Raw genomic sequence first — 23,377 nt, forward strand, 5'->3', positions numbered from 1 at the left:
GGGCCGCCAAGAGCCAGAATGGGTTCTGAGACAATATGAAGTGGAGGTCAGGTCAGGTCAGGTCAGGTCAGGTCAGGTATGGGAGCATGCGCCAGAGCATCGCATCACTGCGTCCACTTTCCACAGGTACTCCAGGGGCCTCCGTCTGGCCAGCAAAGACCTTGCCAACCATTGAGGGCAACATCACCCCTCGGTCGTTGTTGCAGTTCCGGCGATCACCCTTCCCTTTCCAGAGACAACAAAGCCCCTCTTCCAGTCAGTTGGGATGATGCCTGTGTTGAGCACAGTACTGCATGCAGCAACACAAGTACAGCATTTCCACCAGCCTTCAGAACTTCAGCATGGATGCCACAGATCACTGGAGCTTTACCCCATTTCAACCGGTTCACCGCAGCCTGTGTTTCCACAAACAAAGGTGGACCACAGTTGATTGGAGGGTCAGCAACGGGGACTGTGACACCCCTGATGTGCAACTCAACAGCTGGTGGATCAGCCTGGCACAACCACTCAAAGTAACTGGCCCAGCGGGCCTTCACTTCGGACTCCTTTGTCAAGAGCCTACCACTCTCCTCTCTAACTTCAGTACACTGAGGGATGGGCTTGGACGAACGCAATGCGCAAATTCCCCTGTAAGCAGGACAAGAATCACTGAACTACAGGTGATGCTCTACCCCCTCACAGATTCCTTGCGCATAGGCCTTTTTGTCCACCCTTAGCGCACACACAGTTTTACACCTCAGCTCCCTGAACAGCTCAGCACTGCCATTCGGCCTGTCCCTACGACTCTGGTCAATGGTATTTAGTGTCCCTTGAAAGACAAAATTCTTCTTCGCCCTATGGTGAGTTCCAAGACATCCACCGGCAACATCAAGGCTGGTGGTCTTGAAGGCACTCCACAACTCTTCAAGATCTCCCAAAGCAGCCAGACCCCCCAAATGTCCACTCAGACTGTTCGCAAACTCCTCAGCTACCCTCTCATCCTTGAGCTTGCCAACATCCAGCCTCGGCTGGGATGGTATCATTCTCCTGGATTTATGGTGCAACTTCAGAGTTGCGACAACAAGCCAGTGGTCAGTGTTGAGGAATTGAGCACTCCGGTAGTCCCTGTAGTTCTGGATCATCCTCCAGAAACTATCAATGAGCACATGGTCAATCTCCCTTGCCACACCGCCAGCGTTGGAATACCAAGTCCAGCGATGAGCTTGTGGGTGCTGAAACCATGAACTAACCACCCGAAGTCCATGACTTCTTGCAAAATTAAGGAACTTGGTGCTATTCAGGTTCATAGTTCCAGACCCATGGGGACCAACACACATCTCATCGCCATCCCTATTAGTTCCAGTCGATGCATTGAAATCCCCTAAGACTAGAAGTGTATCTCGCCTGGGGCACTGATCAACCACAGACTCAAGCGTGGCATAGAATGCGTCCTTCACGGTGAGATCACTCGATCAGTCGGAGCATATACAGAGACCAGGGAAATGACACTCAAAGAGTGACGAATCCTTCGTCTCATAATACGTTCATTGACCGGTGTTACCTCAATTATTATTGGAGTCAGCTTATTGGACACAGCTACACCTTGGGCATGGTAACCATCAGAGCGACCAGACCAATAGTAGGTGTAATCACCCGCCATGTTCTCGCCACAATCCGGTCCCCGAACCTCCGAGAGTGCTGCAATACCGATGACTAAATGCTTGAGGTCAGATGATAAGAGAGACAGGTGATCATCATTTCTTCGGGATAGGACATTCCAGGCACCCACCCGAAGGTACCGCCTCAGGTTAACCCAAGGAGACTGCCGTCTGGTGGATGACACCTCAGCACCACCCCGCCACACTCTCCTACAATCTGACCCAGGAACGTTACCCCGTGGTTTCCCTCCTATCATCAAAGATTGGGGGTCCCAAAGGCTTTGCCCCAATCCCGTCATCTGTTGAGCTGCCCTGGGAAGCATTCCCCAGCTGCACAGGAGGTTCTCCCACGGAGTGGGTTTTCAGATTTTTTTTATGCTTCTCAAATGTTTTGTGAAATGAAGGGTTTTATGGTGGCCGGAGTGCAAATCCTGCCACCAACCTCCTCATAAGAAGTAACCCAACTGCAGAAGGACATCCGCAAACACAGTTGGGCACGAGATATGGATGGCCGTTGGCTCACAAGGAGCTCCTCCGCCCTTTGACAGGTTTTGTTTTTAATCCTACTGGGTGTCCATATCCAAACACCCTCTTCACCAAGAAACCTGGTGGGGGAGACGGGTTAGTCGCCAGACACCCCATCATCCAGGCCTCCTTCAATTTAGTTTTTTTTAAATAACCTTATTTTCATCATCAGAAACACATGCCATGTTTAAGGGAAATTTGGGTGTTATTCAATTATTCCTATATGCGGATTGTTTCTTAACCCATTTTATCTGCATGGGGGAGTGGCCAACACTCCTGTATTCATTTACGTCATTACGTTGACATTATGTAAGTTGTCCCTACAGTTGTTTATTTTATGAGGGGGTGTTACTCTCCATGGCAATGGCATGCCAGGGAATCACCTTGAGTGGCTTGGAGGGAGACACAAAATAAAGGTCCCCCTAGTGTTTTCTCATCACAATCAATCATTCTATGAAACAAAAATCTTGAAGGAATAATTATGGGTCCCTATTAGATCTGGGCCCTGGGGTAGTTACTCCGCATGCCCCCCCCCACTCTGGGTGCAAGGGAATGGTTGAAAGTGTGGGGTGCATGGGAGGGTTTGAGAGGGGTGAGGGGGAAGCATTGAGAGGGTGAGGGTGAGGAGGAATGTAAAAAGAGGGGGACATGAGGCTTTGAGTGAGTGGGGTGGGGGTGGATGCTTATTCCAATTCCAGATTCCCAACTTTGAAAAATGGAGATAAAGATCATGGTATGGGAGGTAAGATCCCTTGTTGAATGCACGGAGAAACGCTGCGCTCTACGTGCAGGGGGATGGTTGGTGGACCAAGTGCCGAGCGGACAAACACCTCTGAAAAATAATCTTTGTGAATTAAAAGAAGAGGTATATCATGGTGTCGAAGGAAAACATGTATAGCATTTCTGAAGGAGATCCAAGCGTTGAAATGCATTCTTAAATTTATTATAAACGCTTTTAAAGGACGACGAAGTGTTTATATTTAATGTGGATTCATTATGGAGATATTGAGAAAAGAGGGGAGCAGGGGGAAAATGTAGAACCAGAAGCATAAAAAAATCCAGTTGAAATGAGAATCGTTATGACGTGAAAAGTGAAGTTTAGTTTAAAAAAAAAAAAAATTTGAAGCGAGGAAAGGAAATGGGATAATGTTGAGGAGGTAAAAACGAAGAAGAAATACCCGGGAAGAAGGAAACAAAACGAGGAACATGGAGACAAATAATGTTCTCATTTTCTATCCGAGGATAGGCCATGTCAGGCCTTGAACAATACCAAATGAATCGTAAAAACAGTGAACAAATTAACATTAAATATTGCACGGACACAACAGCAACACCTCGACAAGGCACAACATAAAAACACGACAAATCCGGTTCGGAAAACTCAGCTTTAGTGAGGTGGAAAAGGAGAGCTCAGATTTCATCCACCATTGCAACCGGAAGTGATTCATTTTAAGCAACTTTTACTTTCTTTTTTTCTCTCCATGCGAGGAAGTTCAATGCAGGAGGAGGCCATTGGTCCCATCAAGCCTGTGCAATCACAGCAACTTCTTCGTACTTCTCCATCCCCACTACTTCCAGATATCAATCCAACTTGATTTTAAAAGGTCAGTCCTTGCAGGGAGACCATTCCATGCATTCACACTCTCTGAGTGCAAGATCCCGGCCTTACTACCACCGTAACTCTCCACTTCTTTACTCTTGTCCCGTCAGTGTTCATTCTTCTGAGAAATTATTCTGCACTTATTTTGTCAATACCCTTCGATGTCGTAAACAACCACATCAGATCCACCTCACAATCTTCTCCTTTTGGTTCACGAGTCAGTAAGTGACCACTATATTCGTTATGGGTGTGTTGAGTAGTCGATCGAGTCAAAAAAAAAAAATTTCAATTTTTTTTTTTGAGATTTGTTCTACCCTTATTATCAGTATTTCCGTCGATATGTTTGTCTGTCTGTTCGGTCCAGTGCTCCGTTAATACAATGGCGATTGCAATGAAACTTGGTTGGTATGTTCATACCATGACCTAGTTGTGTGCAAATGAGAACCGTTGCTATGGACACCACCGTTGCCTAGCAACGGGACTTTGAAATTTTTGAAAAATCATTAAAAAAATTATTTTTTCGAAAATAAAAAAAAAATCGGGCCACGAGCGACTGTCGGCAGTACATTAAGCCATATTGTCAAAAATTTCCAGCCGGATCCTATGAAAACTGTTGGAGAAGATAGACTTTGAATGAACCCTGGTCGAAAACAATAAAAAAACGAAGTTCGTTTTATCTCAGAGACTGTGAGTCAGATATACATGAAACTGGTATGGTAGGTCCATGGTATGTTGGGTAGTCGATCGAGTGGAAATTTTTTTTTTGAAATTTGTTCTACCCTTATTATCACTTTTTCCATCGATATGTTTGTCTGTCTGTCTGTCTGTCTGTCCCTCTGTCCCTCTGTTCAGTCCAGTGCTCCATTAATACAATGGCAATTTCAATGAAACTTGGTTGGTAGGTTCATACCATGACCTAGTTGTGTGCAAATGAGAACCGTTGCTATGTACACCACCGTTGCCGAGCAACGGGACTTTGAATTTTTTGAAAAATCATAAAACATTAATTTTTTCGAAAATCAAAAATCGGGCCCCGAGCGACTATGGGCAGTACATTCAGCCATATTGTCAAAAATTTCCAGCCGGATCCTATGAAAACTGTCGGAGAAGATAGACTTTGAATGAACCCTGGTCGAAAACAATAAAAAAACGAAGTTCATTATCTCAGAGACTATGAGTCATATATACATGAAACTGGTATGGTAGGTTCATGGTATGTCCTAGTTATGTGTGAGAAAGAACCGTTGCTATGGACCCCTCCGTTGCCTAGCAACGGCTGAAAAACCTCTAAATGTGGGGGTATTTTAACGAAAATACAATCTGCAGCATTAACCCTTGAAGCGAGAATCATGAATTTTCTTGTGCTTAATCCTCAGGTCATTCCCCATCAAACGGGCCCATCGCGTCAGGTTCTATTGGGTAGTCGACTACCCATGTCCGCCTACCGGCTTGTCTGTCTGTCTGTCCCAAATAAAATTTGGGTGGGAGGTTTGTATCATGATCTAGTTGTGTTTTCCGGAGAACGGGCGTGCTGCGCCCATTATGGGCGGAGCCACGCCCATAAAACGTGTTTTTAGGGGGTAGCCGATTTCAAGTTACATCTTCTCCGAGGGGGTTTGTCGAATCTGGCAGGGGTTTCGGTATTTCATTAGCCCAATGGCACCTGCATAGCCCCACGGAGCTCGATTTTTTATTTTCGTCCCAAGGTCAAGGTCACAAGGTCACGAACTTAGAAAATGTCAAAAAAAAACAATAAATTGGGCATCGAGCTCCGATGGCTTTCAACTGTTTCGAATGAAAGTTGGTATGCAAGTAGTGCTCTTCGAGTACTACAACTTTCATCAGTTACGTTTTTCCCCGATTCCCGCCAGTTTGCCCGTGGCATCCCCTCGAAGGTCAAAAAATAAAAAAGGCGAACCATGTACATTGCTCGTGAAGCATCGCCGTCTCGAAACTTGTCTAATGTAAAGTCTCTTTCAGCCTCTCCTCATAGCTTAGTCTAGCTCGGCCCAGGATCAATATAGTGGTTCTGCGCTGAATCCTCTCTATGCCAGCTATGTCCTTCCGAAGTTGTGGTCAGCAAAACTGGACACAATATTCTGGAGGAGGCCTCACCAACTTCCTGTACAGAGGTAAACCTACCTCTTCCGATTTGTAATTTATCCCCCTATGAATGCAACCTAAAACACTGTTTGATTTACCTATAATTATCTGGCACTGCTCTGTATGGTTACCCCCCCCCCCCCCGTATCTCTTACCACCCCCAGATCCTTCTCCTGTTGGTCATGCTCCAAAATTGCACCTTGCATCATGTAATCTCGATTTTCATTATTCTTACCTATCCCAATCACTTTACATTTCTTGATATTAAATTGCATCTGTGAATTTTTTGCCCAATTTATTAAGGTAGCTCGACTTTCTTGAATCTGATCACTACCCTCTCTGCTAACTACCTTACCTCCAAGCTAAGTGTCATCTGGAAATTTCAAAAAAGCCTACTCTGAACTCCACAATCCAAATCATTGATGTAGATTATGAATAGTAATGGTCCTAGTACTGATCCCTGAGGTACCACACTACTTGTATCCTCTCATCAAGACATCCTCCCACTTACAACCATTCTTTGCTTCCAATCACTGAGCCAGTTTCCATCCATTTATCAACTCTCACAGCCACTCCACAAGCCCTCACCTTGCCCAACAACCTCCTTTGTGGTACCTTAGTAAATGTTTTTTGAATCGATGTCTAATCTTTAACTACAAAGCTGAGGCTTGCTTTCTCTCATTTTCCACTTGCTACTAAACTCATTCCATCCCTCCACCCCTCCCCCCACTGCCTGTGCTGACTCGACTTGGCTTCCCACACTTCCTGCCATAACCACAACTTCCTCTTTAAACTTCCCTTTTTCTCTCTCCATTAAACTACCATACCAGTACACATCCATAGCTGTCACGGTGTCGCTCCTCTCCTCTATCTCCATCCCTCTCCCTCTCTATGGCATATAATATATGCCCCAACCTCTACCGTTTATGGCAACGTTTTATGGTACGAGTATTATATCTGCAATCGGATTTTTGGTTTTCAACCAAACCTCGAGTTCAACCATAAACAATAGAAGTTTAAAGAGAGAGGCATGATCTGTACATGCTTTAGTAATACCCATTTTTTTTATTCTTCTTGCTTGTAACCTTAAAACCCTCCTTATAACTTAGATTCTGTTTCCAGGTATGGTTTCAAGACTTCTCTGGTGGACTGTGGGGTCAGAGTTCAAACGATGTCGATGATCTTGTTCAAACAGAAGGCAGCTTGGAGTCCTCCACAGCAAATCGTTCAAGGTAATAATGTCTCATCTTTGCAATCATTATACTTTGTCATCGTTTAAATAATATTGCCTTGTCCGCATGGCCTAAGTTCGTACAGACATTCTTAACCGAGTATGGAGTCGCACGTTAAATAAGCAGCTGTGAGTGGTCAGCATCTTATGCATGACGTATCGACACTACATAAAGAGTTTGGCAGAAATGTGTTCTCTTTTAAAATATTTTTTCTGTGTCTATCTAACCCTTGTCGCTATTTTTTTATTCTTTACTAACAATATGGGATTTTAGAAATGATGTAAACGGCCTCGGAATGCTCAGTGCACATGTGCAGAGCCCCCCCTAGAAATAGCGACCTTTAGGTTTCATGTGTGTGACGGTGTTTGATCCCTAAAATGGCTGACAAAACTTTTAAAAGAAGTTGAGAATACTTGGAAAAGTACCTGAGAGAAACCTGGGGTGTGTCTGTCGGAGGGGTGGGGGTGGTGCGAGTATTGTTTTAAATACAGTATATTGATTGTTTGGTTCTGGTGTCACAAGCCACAAGATAAATTATATTAGATTTTTGCATCTATTACAAAAAGGGTGTGTGTGTGTGTGTGTGTGTGTGTGTGTGTGTGTGTGTGTGTGTGTGTGTGTGTGTGTGTGTGTGTGTGTGTGTGTGTGTGTGTGTGTGTGTGTGTGTGTGTGTGTGTGTGTGTGTGTGTGTGTAAAACTGTTGACGCTCACCTATATTAACAGGAAATAATAGGAACTCGACACCTCTCATCCACGGATATTTCTCGTATTCCTATATTTCCACAAGTCTGTTTCTCAGTGAGAAACAGAACAATTATGGTTAACCATTTTGGAATACCCACTCTTTCCTTTAAATGCTGAAAATTATGTTTAAAAAACAAACAAAACAATTTGAATTGCAGATTTCACTCCGACAACGGCAAGTTAAAAGTGCCCAGTGAGCAGAACCGAGTCACTGGAAAGCACGCACACACACACACACACACACACACACACACACACACACACACACACACACACACACACACACACACACACACACACACACACACACACACACACACCGGTATGCGGCGATGGGTCGCCGAACATGGAAACTATAAGATAGAGAGCAAAATGGATGTCAGAGACGGATAGGGAATCACCTTAAGATTATGCTTATCAAATCTCATCCAGTTCCATCGACTGATAACTACTCTGTATCCATTTGAATGAAAAGTACCGAAAATGTGGTTTGCAATAGGAAATCCCCAAAGTTCAAGGGGGTGCTGTGGGTGAACAAAGATCTAAATCGAAAATCCGCCTCGATCGTTTGTGCACAATGTATTCCAAACGATTAGTGCGAATTTTCATGACCATCCGACCATAACCCTAAGAGGAGTAGCATTTGGCACGAAGGCACCTCCAGCTCTCGCATATTACCGATTTTTGCACTAATTGACCTTTGACCCCTGACCTAAGCGAAATCGGTCAATATGTTCTGAGGCAAAGTTGTAGTACTCGTTGAGTACCATGAACCTGCAAAGTTTCATTCGTATCGATGCACTCACCTGGTCGCTAAGGGGCCTTCAATTTTCGCCAATTTTCGCGCGCGTACTGTAGGGGGCGCTGCGGGTAAAGTATTCCATACATCACAAAAACCGGAATATATTTGATAGAACATCACCTGTAGATCATTCGTGCCAAATTTCATAACCCTATGTGGGATAATGGCTTTCGGAATTGATTTCGCGGTACCGATTTTGAAGGTTTTTCAGTTGTTGCTAGGGAACCAAAGCGTCCCTCGCAACCATCACAATTTCCAAAGCACTAGGTCATAAGATGTACCTACCACCCGAGTTTGGTCAAAATCCGCCCACGTTTACTACCAATTATGCTGATGACAAACGAACAAACATCCAAACAAACAGACAGAATTACTGACAATAAGGGTCACCTATTTCAACAACCCAACACACACACACACACACACACACACACACACACACACACACACACACACACACACACACACACACACACACACACACACACACACACACACACACACACACACACACACCTCTTATAATATAGATTAAGAACCTCCTCTCATTTATAGAATTTTCTGGTTAGGAATGAAAAGCAGCTACATCAACCACCTTCTGGAGATTACTAGGCACAGAGATGAACTGCTAAATAAATAGATAAAATAAATAAAAAAACTCTGGCACAGAGATGTATTTTTCCAAAGCTTGGAAGAAAGTTCAAAGAGATCTTAGGCAAGCCAAAGCTATGTATTTCAGCAACAAAATGGATTAGCACAGAAAAAAAACTGTGGCATCAAATTAAATCTCTTAGTTATAGTTCTAAAACCAAACACCAATCTGAAGTTGTCCTTTAATATTGACGAATAATTGTGCTTTGACTCCTCAACAGTTGACAATTACTTAAATATTTATTTTTACTCGTGTCTGTTCTGCACGGGTTGGCAAGCTTCCCACAGGCACCGAAATATGACATTTATTCAAAGTTCTACAATCATTACTGTCGTGGGGTGGGGTGATATACGCACCTCGGAGGTTTCCTTCCCTTTGGTGTACGTATGTTGTTTATGGTGCCGAACCCAGCGTGTTCATTTTGTCCTTCGAGGCTGTCAATCCTTCAATTCCCGATGCGGTGTCCTCTCTCTTACACTGGCCTGTCCAGAATGATTTCAAGAGCTCAAAGGAATTATTTCCCGACACACAATCTCATCGAGTTTTGATCAACCTGATTATAATCAGCTCCACACGTTAACAACTGCTCCGGACATTAACACCTTATTCAATTATCATAGTTCAATCGAACACGGGATGATCAAAACGCACTTCTCGTCACATGTCACCCATTTTTCTACACATCCCCTCTCATGGGTTTATATAGTATCACAGCACAATCCTGTGTCTTCCAGCAAATGTGATTCTCGTCCATACTGGATGTTTCATCTGAGAATGTTCCAGTATCTACACGAATCTCACCAGGCAGTTTACAGTACAATACTGCCATCTACAGTTCAAATTAGCTCATTACATCAAGCAGTTTATATTACAATTTACCGATCCGTGCTGAACAAAACTTATAATATGTAACCATCAATTATAATCGTTCATTTACAGGAATTTACCAACGCTTACAAAATCTAGATTTTAACTGACAATTACTATTTAGACTAGAACGGCACTCAGTAGAGCATATACCTCAGGGCTCTCCCAGGCTGAAACAATTTAAGTTTTGCATCCCACTGATAGGCCAGATCTGCATCCGGGCCTTAACCACAATCAAATTGGCTTGTTCTTATCACCAACAAAACTCATCCACCAAGTTTCGTCCAAATCCGTCCACAACCTTTTGAAATGTCGTGCTCTACGTGTATCGTTTTGGCCCCACCTCTCAATCGTGAAGAATCATTTTTAAAACAAGGACAAATGTGCCCAAGAGCCGCGTCCTAAAGGTTTTGCCTTCACCAGAATAAGAAGAACAAGAACAAGAAGAAAAAAAAACAACAACTTCTGATATTTCGTCACGTGCCTTGATGCAGCCAATAGCGAGACCCGTCATGGACGATCGTCGTTCAGAACGAGAAAATAGTGTATTTACGAAATTACAATACTTTAAATGGAATAATCTTTAAATAGTAACGTGAACTTTTCGAAATTTTAAAGAAAATGTCCGAATATATTTAAAAGTTCATGATAGACACTCTCAAAAGGCACCCGTCTATGCGAGGATGTGTACAGGTGTTTAGTATTTCAGGAGATCCGGATCCTGTATATAAAAGTCTCGCTACGCGAGACGCGGCTAAACATTAAAAATTCTTGTATCTGGATCTGGTTCTGGATCTTCACCAAAAGCTAATCAATTTGTCCTCGTCACACACCCGACCTGTCCACCAAGTTTCGTCCGAATCCATCCACAACTTCTTGAGATATCCTGCTCACAGACAGAAAAACAGACAGACTAATAGACACACCGGGGTGAAAACATAACCTCCGTCTACCCTCGGTGGCCAAGGTAATGAAGGGGTTATTCCTAACTGTTTTAAACCAATCTGCTATCACAGAGGACCATCGACTCAAAGAGTTAAGTAGTTTAAACACAAGCAAGACCACCGGCCCTGAAAACATTTCAGCAAAGTTTTTGAAAGATGGCGATACCGAACTAAATAACAATTACTCATATTACTAACTCGTCCATTTCTTACGAACATTGTGCCAGAAGATTTCAAATTTGCTCATGTTAAACTATTATTCATGAGGGAGTGTTGAAAAGTAAAGCCTCTTATTCTTTTCTCCAAAATAGGAAAATATATTCGAATGAAACACAGACAGATACTAACATTAATCTTTATTTTTCCATGGTGAAAATTTATTTATCAACATAATCATCACTGCAGTCCACACTTTCTCCCAACGTTCAAGCAGTTTTGTGATAACATCATGATGGAACTTTGTGTTCTGCTGATCAAACCAGTAATTCACAGCGGCCCTGACATCGTCATCGGAAGGAAAATGTTTTCCTTACACAGGTTTTCCTTAAATTTGGGGAAGAGATGTAAATCTGACGGAGATGAGTCCTTTGTGGTGGTACTTCATTGACCGTCTTTTACTCTCATGATCATAATGGTGCACCTTCTCATCTCCAGTCATATAATCTCTCGTCAGTAGTCTGGTGTTGGCTTCGTGGTTAGGGTGACTGGCTTGGGATCTTAGGGTCCTGAGTTTGAGCCCCGTTGGCTGCTAACTCAATACCAGGTGGGGTTGACTCAGCCTGTCATCCTTCCAAGGTCAGCGAAATGAGTATCAATGTATTGGAATAGGGGCATAACATCAGCGGCATAGTCACACCCCAACAAAATGACAGCTACCAAGCAGCCAAGCTGCCATACGCAAGAAAATCTTTTGTCAATCATCCCAACTCTCATCTCCAGTTCTTCACTCTTTGTTGAAAAGACAAAAGCCTCACGTGGCATAAAAAAACTCCACCTGAAAAAATAAAAAATGGTGTCCATGACAATGATTTCACCCCATTATAATCAAATGAGATTTTTTTGTGATTTCATGGTGGCCGAACCTCAGGAATTTTTCAAGATATCAGATTTAAACTTATCCAGGTAATTTGTATGCATATGTAGTATATGGTGTATAAAATCTGGTCAAAATTCGTCAAAGGTCAAGGTCAATGCCATCCAAAACGTGTAAAACACCGATTAGGCGGCAATTAGAAAATGCATCAACCAAATTTGTTATGTACAACATTCAATCACGTAAAATACTTGATAGATCAAATTTATCGAAATTACCAAATTTCTGTTTCCATGGCAACTATTGTTTACTTGGATTTTGCAAGTATTGTACTATGCACGATATGTATATATATATATATATATATATATATATATATATATATATATATATATATATATATATATATATATATATATATATATATATATGTATATTGTTACGGCGCTGGTGTGTCAGCCGTGAACCGACCGCTCTGAATGGAGCCGCAAGTCGAGTCGGCCCGACCGATCGCCCGGAATATAGATTGCTGCCCGGATAAGTCCGAGTTGACGGGTCCTTGTACAAGAACCAAAATACACCAATGGGCAGACCACGTGGGGTAGGGTCGATTGCCAATCTTCAACGTACCGAAATACCCACGTGATCCAACTACCGAGGTATTCCACCCTCGACGGAACTCGTACAGAACAAACCGCCGAGGCGAGCTTGTCCGTGCGAGATTCCGAGCAGCTTAATCGCCGAGAACTGTCGGTCCAAATGTCCCCCTTTTATGGTAAACCAACGGCTTTCTAACTCCGAACACACGAAATGCTCAGTCAATGAAAGAATCGACGCGACGAGCTGAAAACATTTAACAATTGGGGTATTTATTAATAATAATGGGGAACTAGGGAAGCACATAAGAGCAGAACTATTCCGACTATACGAAATGCAATGCAAAGATTTGCAGCACACAAAACACTTAACAATTTCCTACTTATTAGACGGGCCCAGCACACACGTACGCACACACACACACACACACACACACACACACACACACACACACACACACACACACACACACACACACACCCAAGAAATGGTGGCTGAGGCCTTTTAAACGAGCTCCAGCTCGGAGGACAGGTGAGCTGAAACCCAGAACCTATCTCGAACCTCTCCACCTCGTGTGGTCTTCAAGTTGCTCTGACCCAGGCTACAGCGAGAGCGAGCTAGATCCAATCGCCGTGAGCCGCGATCCTTCCCGAGCTCCCGTGAATCCTCCCGCGCTTCTTAACACGTGCTGGTGAGACGAGGCGCCGATCCTTCCCGTCGATGCGTCGCTTCCCCGAGAAACCACCTCCAAGACGAGGTCGATGAGTCGCACCAAGCCGGGAACCAATCGGAGAACAAAGAGCTCCACGAACCAAGAAGAAGAACAAGCCACCATTCGCAGCTCAAGCCGAGCGACCGGCTCAACTTTCTTCCAAACAAATCAGCTCTCCAAAAAGCCTACGGAGCCAAGCAGGACCCGAAGCTCTGCTGAACAACTCTTCTGCAGAAGCAAAAAGCTTCCGAAGGCCTCAACCCTAACCCAAGCCAAGCAGGATCCGACGGCCTGCTGAACGATGCAGCCCCCCCCCCAGTCCGAACACAAACAAAGAAAGGATCTCCTCTTTATCCTTCTCTGCCTCCTCCCCCACGCCCGCACCTGGCGTGACTCATGCCCTCGTGATCCATCCCCCGCTCAACCACGGGTGGGAGGGAGTTGTTGACATCATGAATCACGGGACGGAAGGGCTCTTCTTCCTCTTCGCAGAAGAGGGGGAGAGACATCTCCATTGTTTCGTTCCCTAACTATTAAATCGATCCGCAGCGCATCTAATCGATTTCTAAACATTTAAACAATGGAAGGTGAGCTATCTAGGGAACAAGCACTTAACGACATAGCTGACTAAAGGAACCTGTATGTTGTGTGCAATCGAATTCCAAATTCGTAACAATATTTTTAATCACTAACGATAGTTCTTCTTCTGAGTAGACTGCCATTGTCTATAAGCTAAACATGTACCGGTTATCATGGTCCACATCATCACTTTACATTTAATTCCTGTCTCCACCAATACACACTCCAACAAATTGCTTATTTGAGGTGAGACATCTACGAACCCGTCGGAGACGGGTACCCTGCTAATATAAATAATTTCAAGTGTTTGTGGGTTTGGTTGCATTTGTTCGTTAGTCTTTCATGGCCGCAGCACCGAGAGGCCCAAAATTTTGGGTATAGGTACTTCAGAATCTGGACATGGTGCACGTTAGCCTTGAAGGTAGTTTTGAGGCCACCAAAGGCCACTAGGAAGTGTATATTGGGATGTGGGGTCAGGCAGTGCTGCTGCCAGCCCGCAGGCAAAAGGTAACGGCGATGAGGCCAATAAATCCATTGCTGTTTGATGTCCAACATACCCCCAAACCCACACCAGGAGAAGCTCACCACCATGATACCAAGAACGCCATACATTTTCAATGCACAACATGTGCCAGAACCCGGATATACATCGTTTTTTTACCGTGCAACCCAAGTACCTATGTAAATGCAAGTTACGTGACTGTATCTTAAAGATGTAAATGTCATAACCACAGCATGTGTAATGCTGAATGATGACTCATTTAAGAGCTCTTGGGTCTGGACAGTACATGCGGAAGTTTAACAATATATATATATATATATATATATATATATATATATATATATATATATATATATATATATATATATATATATATATATATATATATATATATATATCTTCTTCTTCTTCTTCTTTCGGCTGCTCCCTTTCGGGGTCGCCACAGCGGATCATCCGTATGATCCGCATAGTGATTTGGCACATGTTTTACGCCGGATGCCCTTCCTGACGCAACCCTGGTCGCCTCTTACGACACAGGGATATGGTACACCTATTTTAACCGGGGTGTACACTGGCCCAGTACACTGGTACTCATTTCGCCGACCTCGGAAGGATGACAGGCTGAGTCAACCCCCTGGTGTATTAATTCAGTGGTCCAACGGGGCTTGAACTAAGGACCTTTTGGATCCCAAGCTGCTGCCCTAACCACTGCGCCAACACCAGGTGTATATATATATATATATATATATATATATATATATATATATATATATATATATATATATATATATATATATATATATATATATATATATATATATATATATATATATATATATCTTCTTCTTTCGGCTGCTCCCGTTAGGGGTCGCCACAGCGGATCATCCGTGTGATCCGCATAGTGATTTGGCACATGTTTTACGCCGGATGCCCTTCCTGACGCAACCCTGGTCGCCTCTTATGACACAGGGGTATGGTACACCTATTTTAACTGGGGTATACACCGGCCCAGTACACTGGTACTCATTTCGCCGACCTCGGAAGGATGACAGGCTGAGTCAACCCCCTGGTGTATTAATTCAGTGGCCCAACAGGGCTTGAACTCAGGACCTTTTGGATCCCAAGCCGCTGCCCTAACCACTGCGCCAACACACCAGGATATATATATATATATATATATATATATATATATATATATATATATATATATATATATATATATATATATATTGATGCAAAAATATCGATATCGCAGACCTACCAGAAGTTAAAAAAAAAAACAATCACAAACTATTCAGTCAATTCTGTCCAATGTATAATTACCTTTCCATCCATTTACTTCACCCACTAAACCTTCGCAGTCTTAACAGTTAATGACTATTATGCAGTTTCGGGGTTGGAGGTTTAGGACTTGAAGAAGAAATGAGGAGTGGAGGAGAGAGAGTTAGAATGGGGAGGAGGGCAGAGAAGGAACAGAGTTGGGAAAGAGCTGAGGCTTGGAGGGTGTGTGTGTGGGGGGGATTGAGGATTTGAAGAAGAAAGGGGAAGGAGAGGACAGAGAGTTCGGGTGGGAGGGAGGGACAGAGAACTGGAAGAGGGGGTTTGAGGACTTGGGGTGGGGAATGGGTTTGAAGACTCGGAGTTGAGGACTTGAGGCTGGGAGGGGTTTGGGGTGTTGAGGATTTCGGGAAGAAAGGGGTATGGGACTTGGTCACAATTTACATTACGCGGAATTTCCATGGGTCCCTGCCATTATGCTGGTTAAAGGACATTCCAAGCAAACTCCATAAATACTCCACACTCTATTGGGGAAGGGAGGGGGGAAATCCTTGTAACAGCCTGCTGGAACCAGGATATCTGCTAGTAATATAGAAATGCAAAGAAAACGTACCTGTCTCCAATGAAGGGAAACGTATCCTGGGCACAGGAAAAGTTTAAGTTAATTTACCAATTTAAATTATTTCATGGAGCATAAAAAGGTTAATTGTGTTGCATTGTTGGTTTCACTCAGAGCCAAAGCTCTGTCAAGCAATTTATACCACCCACCGCAAAATGGTGGTGCAACATCTGGTGGCGGAAGTTAGATCTGTTTATAAAGAGTGTATGTAGACTATCCTGCTTGCAAAATAAAATTTGGCATTAACATTATTCGTTCCTATTCTCCTATCATATAAAAAGTGAATGTTGAGGTTTTCAAATGCAAGGCGGGAAGCTGCCGCCGTAAACGGGAGACAGATGAACGCATGGACAGACACCACAGTTCACATTACACAAAAGATGACTTCCCCTCCAAGGAACTTCAACACAGAAAGAGACCATTCAGTCCACCAAGCCTGCACAGTGCTTGCCAACCTATAACAGTTCTTCTCCCCCACCACGTGGCGGAAGTGAGATATTGTTGTCACCCGGGTCGTCCGTCCGGCTGTCCGTCCGTCCGTCCGTCCAGCTGGGTGTCAACATTTATAGCTGTGAGTGCGATAACTCATAAACTGTTTGCCATATCGATTTAAAATTTGGGTCACACATGTACCACCTGAAAAGGAAGAACCCTATTGATTTTGTGCGTGGCCGAATCCAAGATGGCCGACTGGGGCGGCCATCTTGAAAAAAATGTTTTTTGTAATAAATGGAAAACCGCTTATCTGATTTTAATTATTTTTGGTTACTACGTTCCTCACCCCTGGGGGACTTTTTCGAGATGATGACCAAATGGTGTCTTGTTTCCAATTCACCTCCCTCATTATCTGGAATATGTATGACCTTTTTCATTCAATGGCGGGGGATTCCCCATCTCTGATGGGTACGTTTTTTGTATACTACAGTCTCAAGGCTTGTGGAAGAGCGAAAACGGATCAGGATGCAACAGGACAAAAGGAACAGCAGAGAGACTGGGGTGGGGGAAGGGGACACCAACTGCGCTGCTGAAGGCCAAAATAGAGGGAGACTTGGACAAATAATCGGGTGGGGAGGAATGGGGTGGACAGGATGGACACAGAAGGAAACTTCTCCCCACACCACCAATCCTCTCTTCTCTCCTTCCCTCCTCTCTCGCCCCCCTCAGTCTCTGTCACCCTCCTTCACTCTCTATCTCCCTCCCCTCCCCCCATTCCCCATTCCCCCTTCCTCCTCCCCACCTCTCTATATGTCCATGCTCTATCTTTTTTTGAGCAGACGCTCTAACTTTTAATGAATAACATCATCAAGTCCACCACTAATTAAATTTAAGTTTATTTTGAACCTCTGACTTTTTTATGAAACGTTCTTTTTCGGTTACAATGCTAAATCACAATAATCAATTAATCTATAAGTGTGTGTGTGTGTGTGTGTGTGTGTGTGTGTGTGTGTGTGTCTCTCTCTCTCTGTGTGTGTGTGTGTGTGTGTGTGTGTGTGCTTCCTCCATGCCTCCTAAACCATCAAGCTTTGCATTCCAAAACTTTGCATGTATACCCAGGGAACTTAGGGGGAGTGCATGAGTCATTAATGAAAACTGGGTACTTGGGTAAAGTTAAACAACTCTCTTGAAGATAATTAAAAGCCAAAACAGGCTTACCCTTGTTCAGCCCACGTTCACCTTGCAGGGGTTTTAATCTGCCATTTTGTTTCGGCCTATTCAAAAAGCCTTGGCAATTTTCCACGATGACCTCTCATGGACTAATGAAAACATATAATCAAAATATGTCCTCAGATTTGAGGATTGGAGCTAATGGACTCATTAACTGCTGAAATCGGGAGTGAAATCTGAAAATTTTAAGAATTTAAAGAAAATTTTAAGATTCTTTTCACTAAGCGTATTTACTTATTTACTTTAAACAAGGCTGTGATTCCTCGTTCTCCATATTTACAAACTGCCAAAGAAAGCATTAAACTGAACTCTTTCTACTTCGGAGAATTATATTGAGTGAAGAAAAGATTAAGGAATGTACATAAAGTGCAACTTCATTGAGTGCAAGGAAAATAATTACGATAAAGCGCTCATCATCGAATTCCTGATCTTCGCTGTATACAATCGCTAATCGCCTGCCAAGCCGGCTGTTCCTTATCAACCGTTTCTTGGAGTGCTTGCTTGAATGCTTAATCCACTTGGCAATCAATCCACGAGCTGTTTTGTAATGGCTGCCTACTCCTCTGAGCTCCCAAAATTAATCATGCCAAGAAGTGGTGGGAGGAAGGAGGGGAAGCGGTGGAGTGGGAGTGGGGTGGGAGGAGGCAAGGTCAGGGTTGGGATGAGGGCGGGACCTGGCGTTTTGCAAGTAATCAATAAAACTATGGATAATGGCAATTTTTTTAAGCTAATGACTTCCCTTCCTTTTTAAAGCTAATCACTTCCCTTGAGTTGGACCTTTATTTGGAATTACTGCACAGTACAGTACAGTAAAGCTGTGGTAGGCCCAGTTCCTGAAATATCACATAAAACTGTGTTTGCCTCTCAGCCAGTGTTACTTTGACCATTATTGATCCTCCTGGTATTCTGCACTTTCACAAAAAAAAAATTAATAATAATCCTAAATAAAATGGTAAGGTTCATACTGGGTTAGACCCCAAGGACACAAATAGGGAAGCTAGAACCTAGATTCTTCTTTTACTTTTGTATGCAGCGCAAGACTGTGGAGTAGGATCATTGGCAGAACCCATGGCCGTGCTGCTGATGCAGTGCCCTCTGCAGGTTCAGGCAGGAATTAGTAATAAGTTCAGGGTGCTGGCAGTAGCTCACCTGTACTCTTCCCGAAGGATTTCGTGGGATATTTAACGTCCACCAACTAATGCTGGCAGACATACAGGTCGCCCTGTTGAACGTCCATCCGAGGGACGGTGCACACCTTGATGTCTTTCCCTGCCTGGGTGACACTGGGATGCCAGTTTATAGCTGGCCCGAGATTTAAATCCAGGCTGGACAGCTCAGAGGCAAGTGTGTGGCAAGAGAGAGAAAGAGAGAAAGAGAGAAAGAGAGAAAGAGAGAAAGAGAGAAAGAGAGAAAGAGAGAAAGAGAGAAAGAGAGAAAGAGAGAAAGAGAGAAAGAGAGAAAGAGAGAAAGAAAGAGAGAAAGAGAGAAAGAGAAAGAGAAAAGTTGTCATCAATAAAAATAATAGGCTAAGAGAAGTTAAGTATAAAATAATAAGTTCTCCTTACCCACTCTCCGCATCCTACCAACTACAGATCAAACCTGCTTTGGACCCTGTCCTCTTAAATGTCTTCTTCTTTGAGATTTAATGATTGACGTAAGGGTATACATGCCACATCCTGCCTTTGGTCTGGGCTGTCACTTTAGTTCGGTCTGTAAACCCAGCAGGTGGATAAGACGGGCCTTTCCATTTTTTTTTTCATTCTACAGGTATGATATGATTGAGCATGACATGCACATTATAGATGAACATTTTGTTTACACAGACATTCACAACATGCACCCGATCAAACACGGACTTTGAGGAACTTTGGACGTTCATTGTGTTCACAACATGTCTACTACCATATGCATATGGTAGTGAAGGGACCCGGTGAAATGTAAATTCAAAGATAGTGAATGTGATTATTATCCCCACGCTTTTTGAAAAGAACAGGGGGATAGTGCCGTCTGTCTGTCTGTCTATATGTTCATCATGCTATCTCCTCCTAAACAGTTGGGCAGAAATTCACCAAACTTGGTAGTTCTGATCACTACGTGGCAAGAAGGTGCAAGAGCAGTGCCATTTTTGGCTCTGCCCCCTGGGGCGGGGTCATAAGGTCAAATCCCCAAAAATGCAATTATGGGCACATTTTTGAACATTAAAAAAAAAATGAAACTGGATATGTAATCAACATCGGGGCACGCATGAAATATGTTATGATTTTGGAGGGGGGGATTTAACCCCCGGTTCCTGCCTCAGGGGATGGAGACTTAGGGTCACGACCATCAAAACAGAGAAAAGAAATTTAAACTCAAAATTTGACATTGAGTCATTCCTGGTGGAATTTTTTTGCCATCTTTCAACTTTGCTTGAGGAGGGAAGCATGGTGATTTGCAATGGTGCGCCATTGACTTGACTGTCATTTGTTAATGGTTCAGCCTTCCGCTATAGCGTAGGGCAGGGGTCTCCAACCTTTTTGGGCGGAGGGCCACAAAACCAAAGTGGTGAGGGGTGGAGGGCCGCACCCAATAAAAGGATGCTAAATTCCGAAAAAAAAATATATATATATATATATAATTAATATGCATAAATTTAAACAAAAATTAGTGCTGAATATATTTTTCTTGCCAACGAATATGATAAATGAATAATCGTGTTAAAAACACATGTGTCTTGTATGAATCAAAATCGTAATAAAAATTACAGAACGCTTTGATCATTTTCCCTGACAAATTGGCAGTATCGCGGGCCGCATTGTAATGTAAACTTAATATGGCACCGCAGGCCGCAGGTTGGAGACCCCTGGCGTAGGGTAAGTCTTATTGTCGTTTTAGGGTTTGTTTCCACAATTAGCACCCCTAATTTTTAAATGGTACCACAGAGTTTCTTGGACCCCGAGGAGTACTAAAACCACCTTTTAGGTTTTTCTCCATTTTTTCTGCCAATGTCGGAGGACTTTCGGAATTAAATTTTGCATCAGTAATGGGAATACAAAGTATGTGGGTTTGACAATTTTTTGTCCTTGACTTATTTTAATGTCATTACCGAAGAAGAAATTTTAACATTTTTCACCAAAACTCAACCAAGGTTTGTCCGATCGGAACAACATTTCCCTCTCTAGATAGCCTAGAGCAAGCTGTATTTACTCTTAATATACATCGTAATAACGCATTTTAATAACCGAGTTAAAGAAAGGTAAAGGTCAAATGGCAGTTTGCAAAAAAAACAACAAAACGCATTTTTTGTGGTCAATTTTGCCAATGCTGAATCTCAAAGACCACATGGCCTTCGAATATGTTTTTGCTTCATATTAGTGTACCTGCATTGAAGTTGTGCTTTAGATATCTGATTTGTCTACTATTTTGATATCTACTATTTTTTCATATTGCGACCGAATTAACAAAAAACTCCTTTTCGATCACAATTTGAATAATTTTCCTCTGAATTTCATGATGTTGAATTTTCTGGACAAGCACACTCGTTCCCTACGGGAGCAGCAGGAAGGGTCATGTTATTATCCTCTCTGGCATATATAGATTACAGTATATTTAGGCTCGAAATGCCACGGTAAGCGATTTATACACATTGACACGACGTTTGTACATGGAAGAAAAAAACCATTGGGGAGAGGGGATATTATTAGTATTAATGTTGTTTTGTAATAACATTAATATAATGCCATTATTATAAGTGTTATTATTAGTTTTGTTAAAAGAAGTGGCCTTGGAAAAACACCATGGTTATAGCTATAATAACAAGGATATACACCTTAACACTGATTTCACCCAAGAGGAAAAACACCCTTGTGGAGAGGAGCAAGTGAAGTAGCTACAACCTTCATCGTGTGACTCTTAATCCTCTTGTCAAGTTAGGTTGACAGTGGATAAGTAGCGACCAAATTTTTTGCAGTCAGACAGACAGACACCAAATTTCATATTTTGGTATGATAGATTGTATATGGGGACAAATTTTCTTAATTTACACTCTATCCCTAAATGTTGAAGGTCAAGGCCATATGGTGGTCTGAAAAATCTCCCTATTACAACAGAATGAATCAAACACGAACAACTGAGACATGCTGCTAATTAATTTCTTTTCTTTTCTTATATTATTGTTAATGTTTGCTTACTCATGTCTTTGCACAGGTTATGATTCTCTCCTTTTTGCATTTTATTCATTAATCCCCACTAGACATGAGGTTGATACAAATACCACTGAAACAATCAGACAGCAGCCCACAGCTCAACAAACTGCGGGGAAGTCCAGTGCATGCGTGAGTGCAAGTTCAAATGTCAAAGGAAATGCAACCCTAGACGACTTTGACCTGCCACCGTTGGAGGTGAGAAAGTCTGTATGGGACCATCCATATAATCATGTATACAAAGAGTATAAGGGATAAGATTAACTCCTATCCACAAACAAGGCTTTCATGGAGTACTGCTCCCCCATCTAGGCTGGCTCCCCTGCCTCGCATCTTGCTCAGCTTGACATCATGGAAACCAAGGCCTTCAAGATTATTGGAATCTCCAGTGATGAAGCTGAGTGTATGTGGGCCCATCACTTTGTCATTGCAGACAGGTCGGTGGTCTCTCTGTCTTCTACCGCCTCCTTTCTGGTCTTGCACCCTCTGCTCTTTCTGTACTCTGCCCTTCTTCCCCCCCCCCCAGGTTTCTGCAGGGCACACACGGTCCACCATCAAGCCCCCCCTCCAAGGAAAGTACCTAAATCTGGGTCACTGCTCACCACTACTCAGTTGTTACTCTTTTTCCCAACTATAGAACCAACTTCCATATCCTGTTCAAAATATCAATCTCATTCTTCTCTCCAGATCTTCAAGACAGCTGTTCACGACCATCTCAGATCGTCCCCAATCCTAAACTATGATGTTTTATACCCTCATTAACCCCCCACCATCCACCCCAATCCCTCCTACTTCCAAATTTACAGTTTTACCTCCAGAGTTTCTTTCTGTATCCATGTTGTCCACCTTATGCATTCTCTTTTGCCCCATTCCTCGCCACACTCATTGTTTGTCCAACTCTGCCTCTATCTTGGCCTTCTATTCTACCATTGGTGTCCCCCCCTCTCCTATCTCTACTGTTCCTTTTTCCCTGTTACATCCTGATCGGTTGAGTGTACTAGTACTAGCTAGCTCTTCCATGAGCCTCGACTATGTATATATAAAAAAAGGAGTGCAGAATGGTAAAATAATAAAAACATCTCTTCAGTAAGAAAAGACAATAGGT

General features: G+C 43.0%; 2 protein-coding genes across 4 annotated transcripts in view; one reads left to right on the forward strand and one right to left on the reverse strand.

Annotated features, from left to right (window-relative positions):
- LOC147026089 (T-box transcription factor TBX4-like) overlaps positions 1–23,377 on the reverse strand; it is a 198,510-nt gene that overhangs the window by 153,216 nt on the left and 21,917 nt on the right. The window contains exon 3 of one of the 3 annotated variants that reach the window (XM_085881135.1): positions 9,652–9,777. The exons of the other annotated variants lie outside the window; for them this stretch is intronic. The gene's annotated coding sequence lies outside the window, so the exon portion shown is untranslated. The remainder of the gene's footprint in view (positions 1–9,651; positions 9,778–23,377) is intronic. 3 annotated transcript variants of the gene reach the window in all.
- LOC147026092 (uncharacterized) overlaps positions 6,682–23,377 on the forward strand; it is a 33,058-nt gene continuing 16,362 nt past the window's right edge. Inside the window, exons 1-3 of the mRNA XM_085881145.1 lie at positions 6,682–6,807; positions 6,988–7,097; positions 22,323–22,470. Of these exons, the coding sequence (XP_085737271.1) occupies positions 6,757–6,807; positions 6,988–7,097; positions 22,323–22,470 (309 nt within the window). The 5' untranslated portion in view covers positions 6,682–6,756. The remainder of the gene's footprint in view (positions 6,808–6,987; positions 7,098–22,322; positions 22,471–23,377) is intronic.

The sequence above is a fragment of the Eptatretus burgeri genome, chromosome 5 (genome assembly GCF_056783735.1).
Source record: "Eptatretus burgeri isolate ZD-2024b chromosome 5, Ebu_testis_v1, whole genome shotgun sequence".
NCBI classification, from domain to species: domain Eukaryota; kingdom Metazoa; phylum Chordata; class Myxini; order Myxiniformes; family Myxinidae; genus Eptatretus; species Eptatretus burgeri.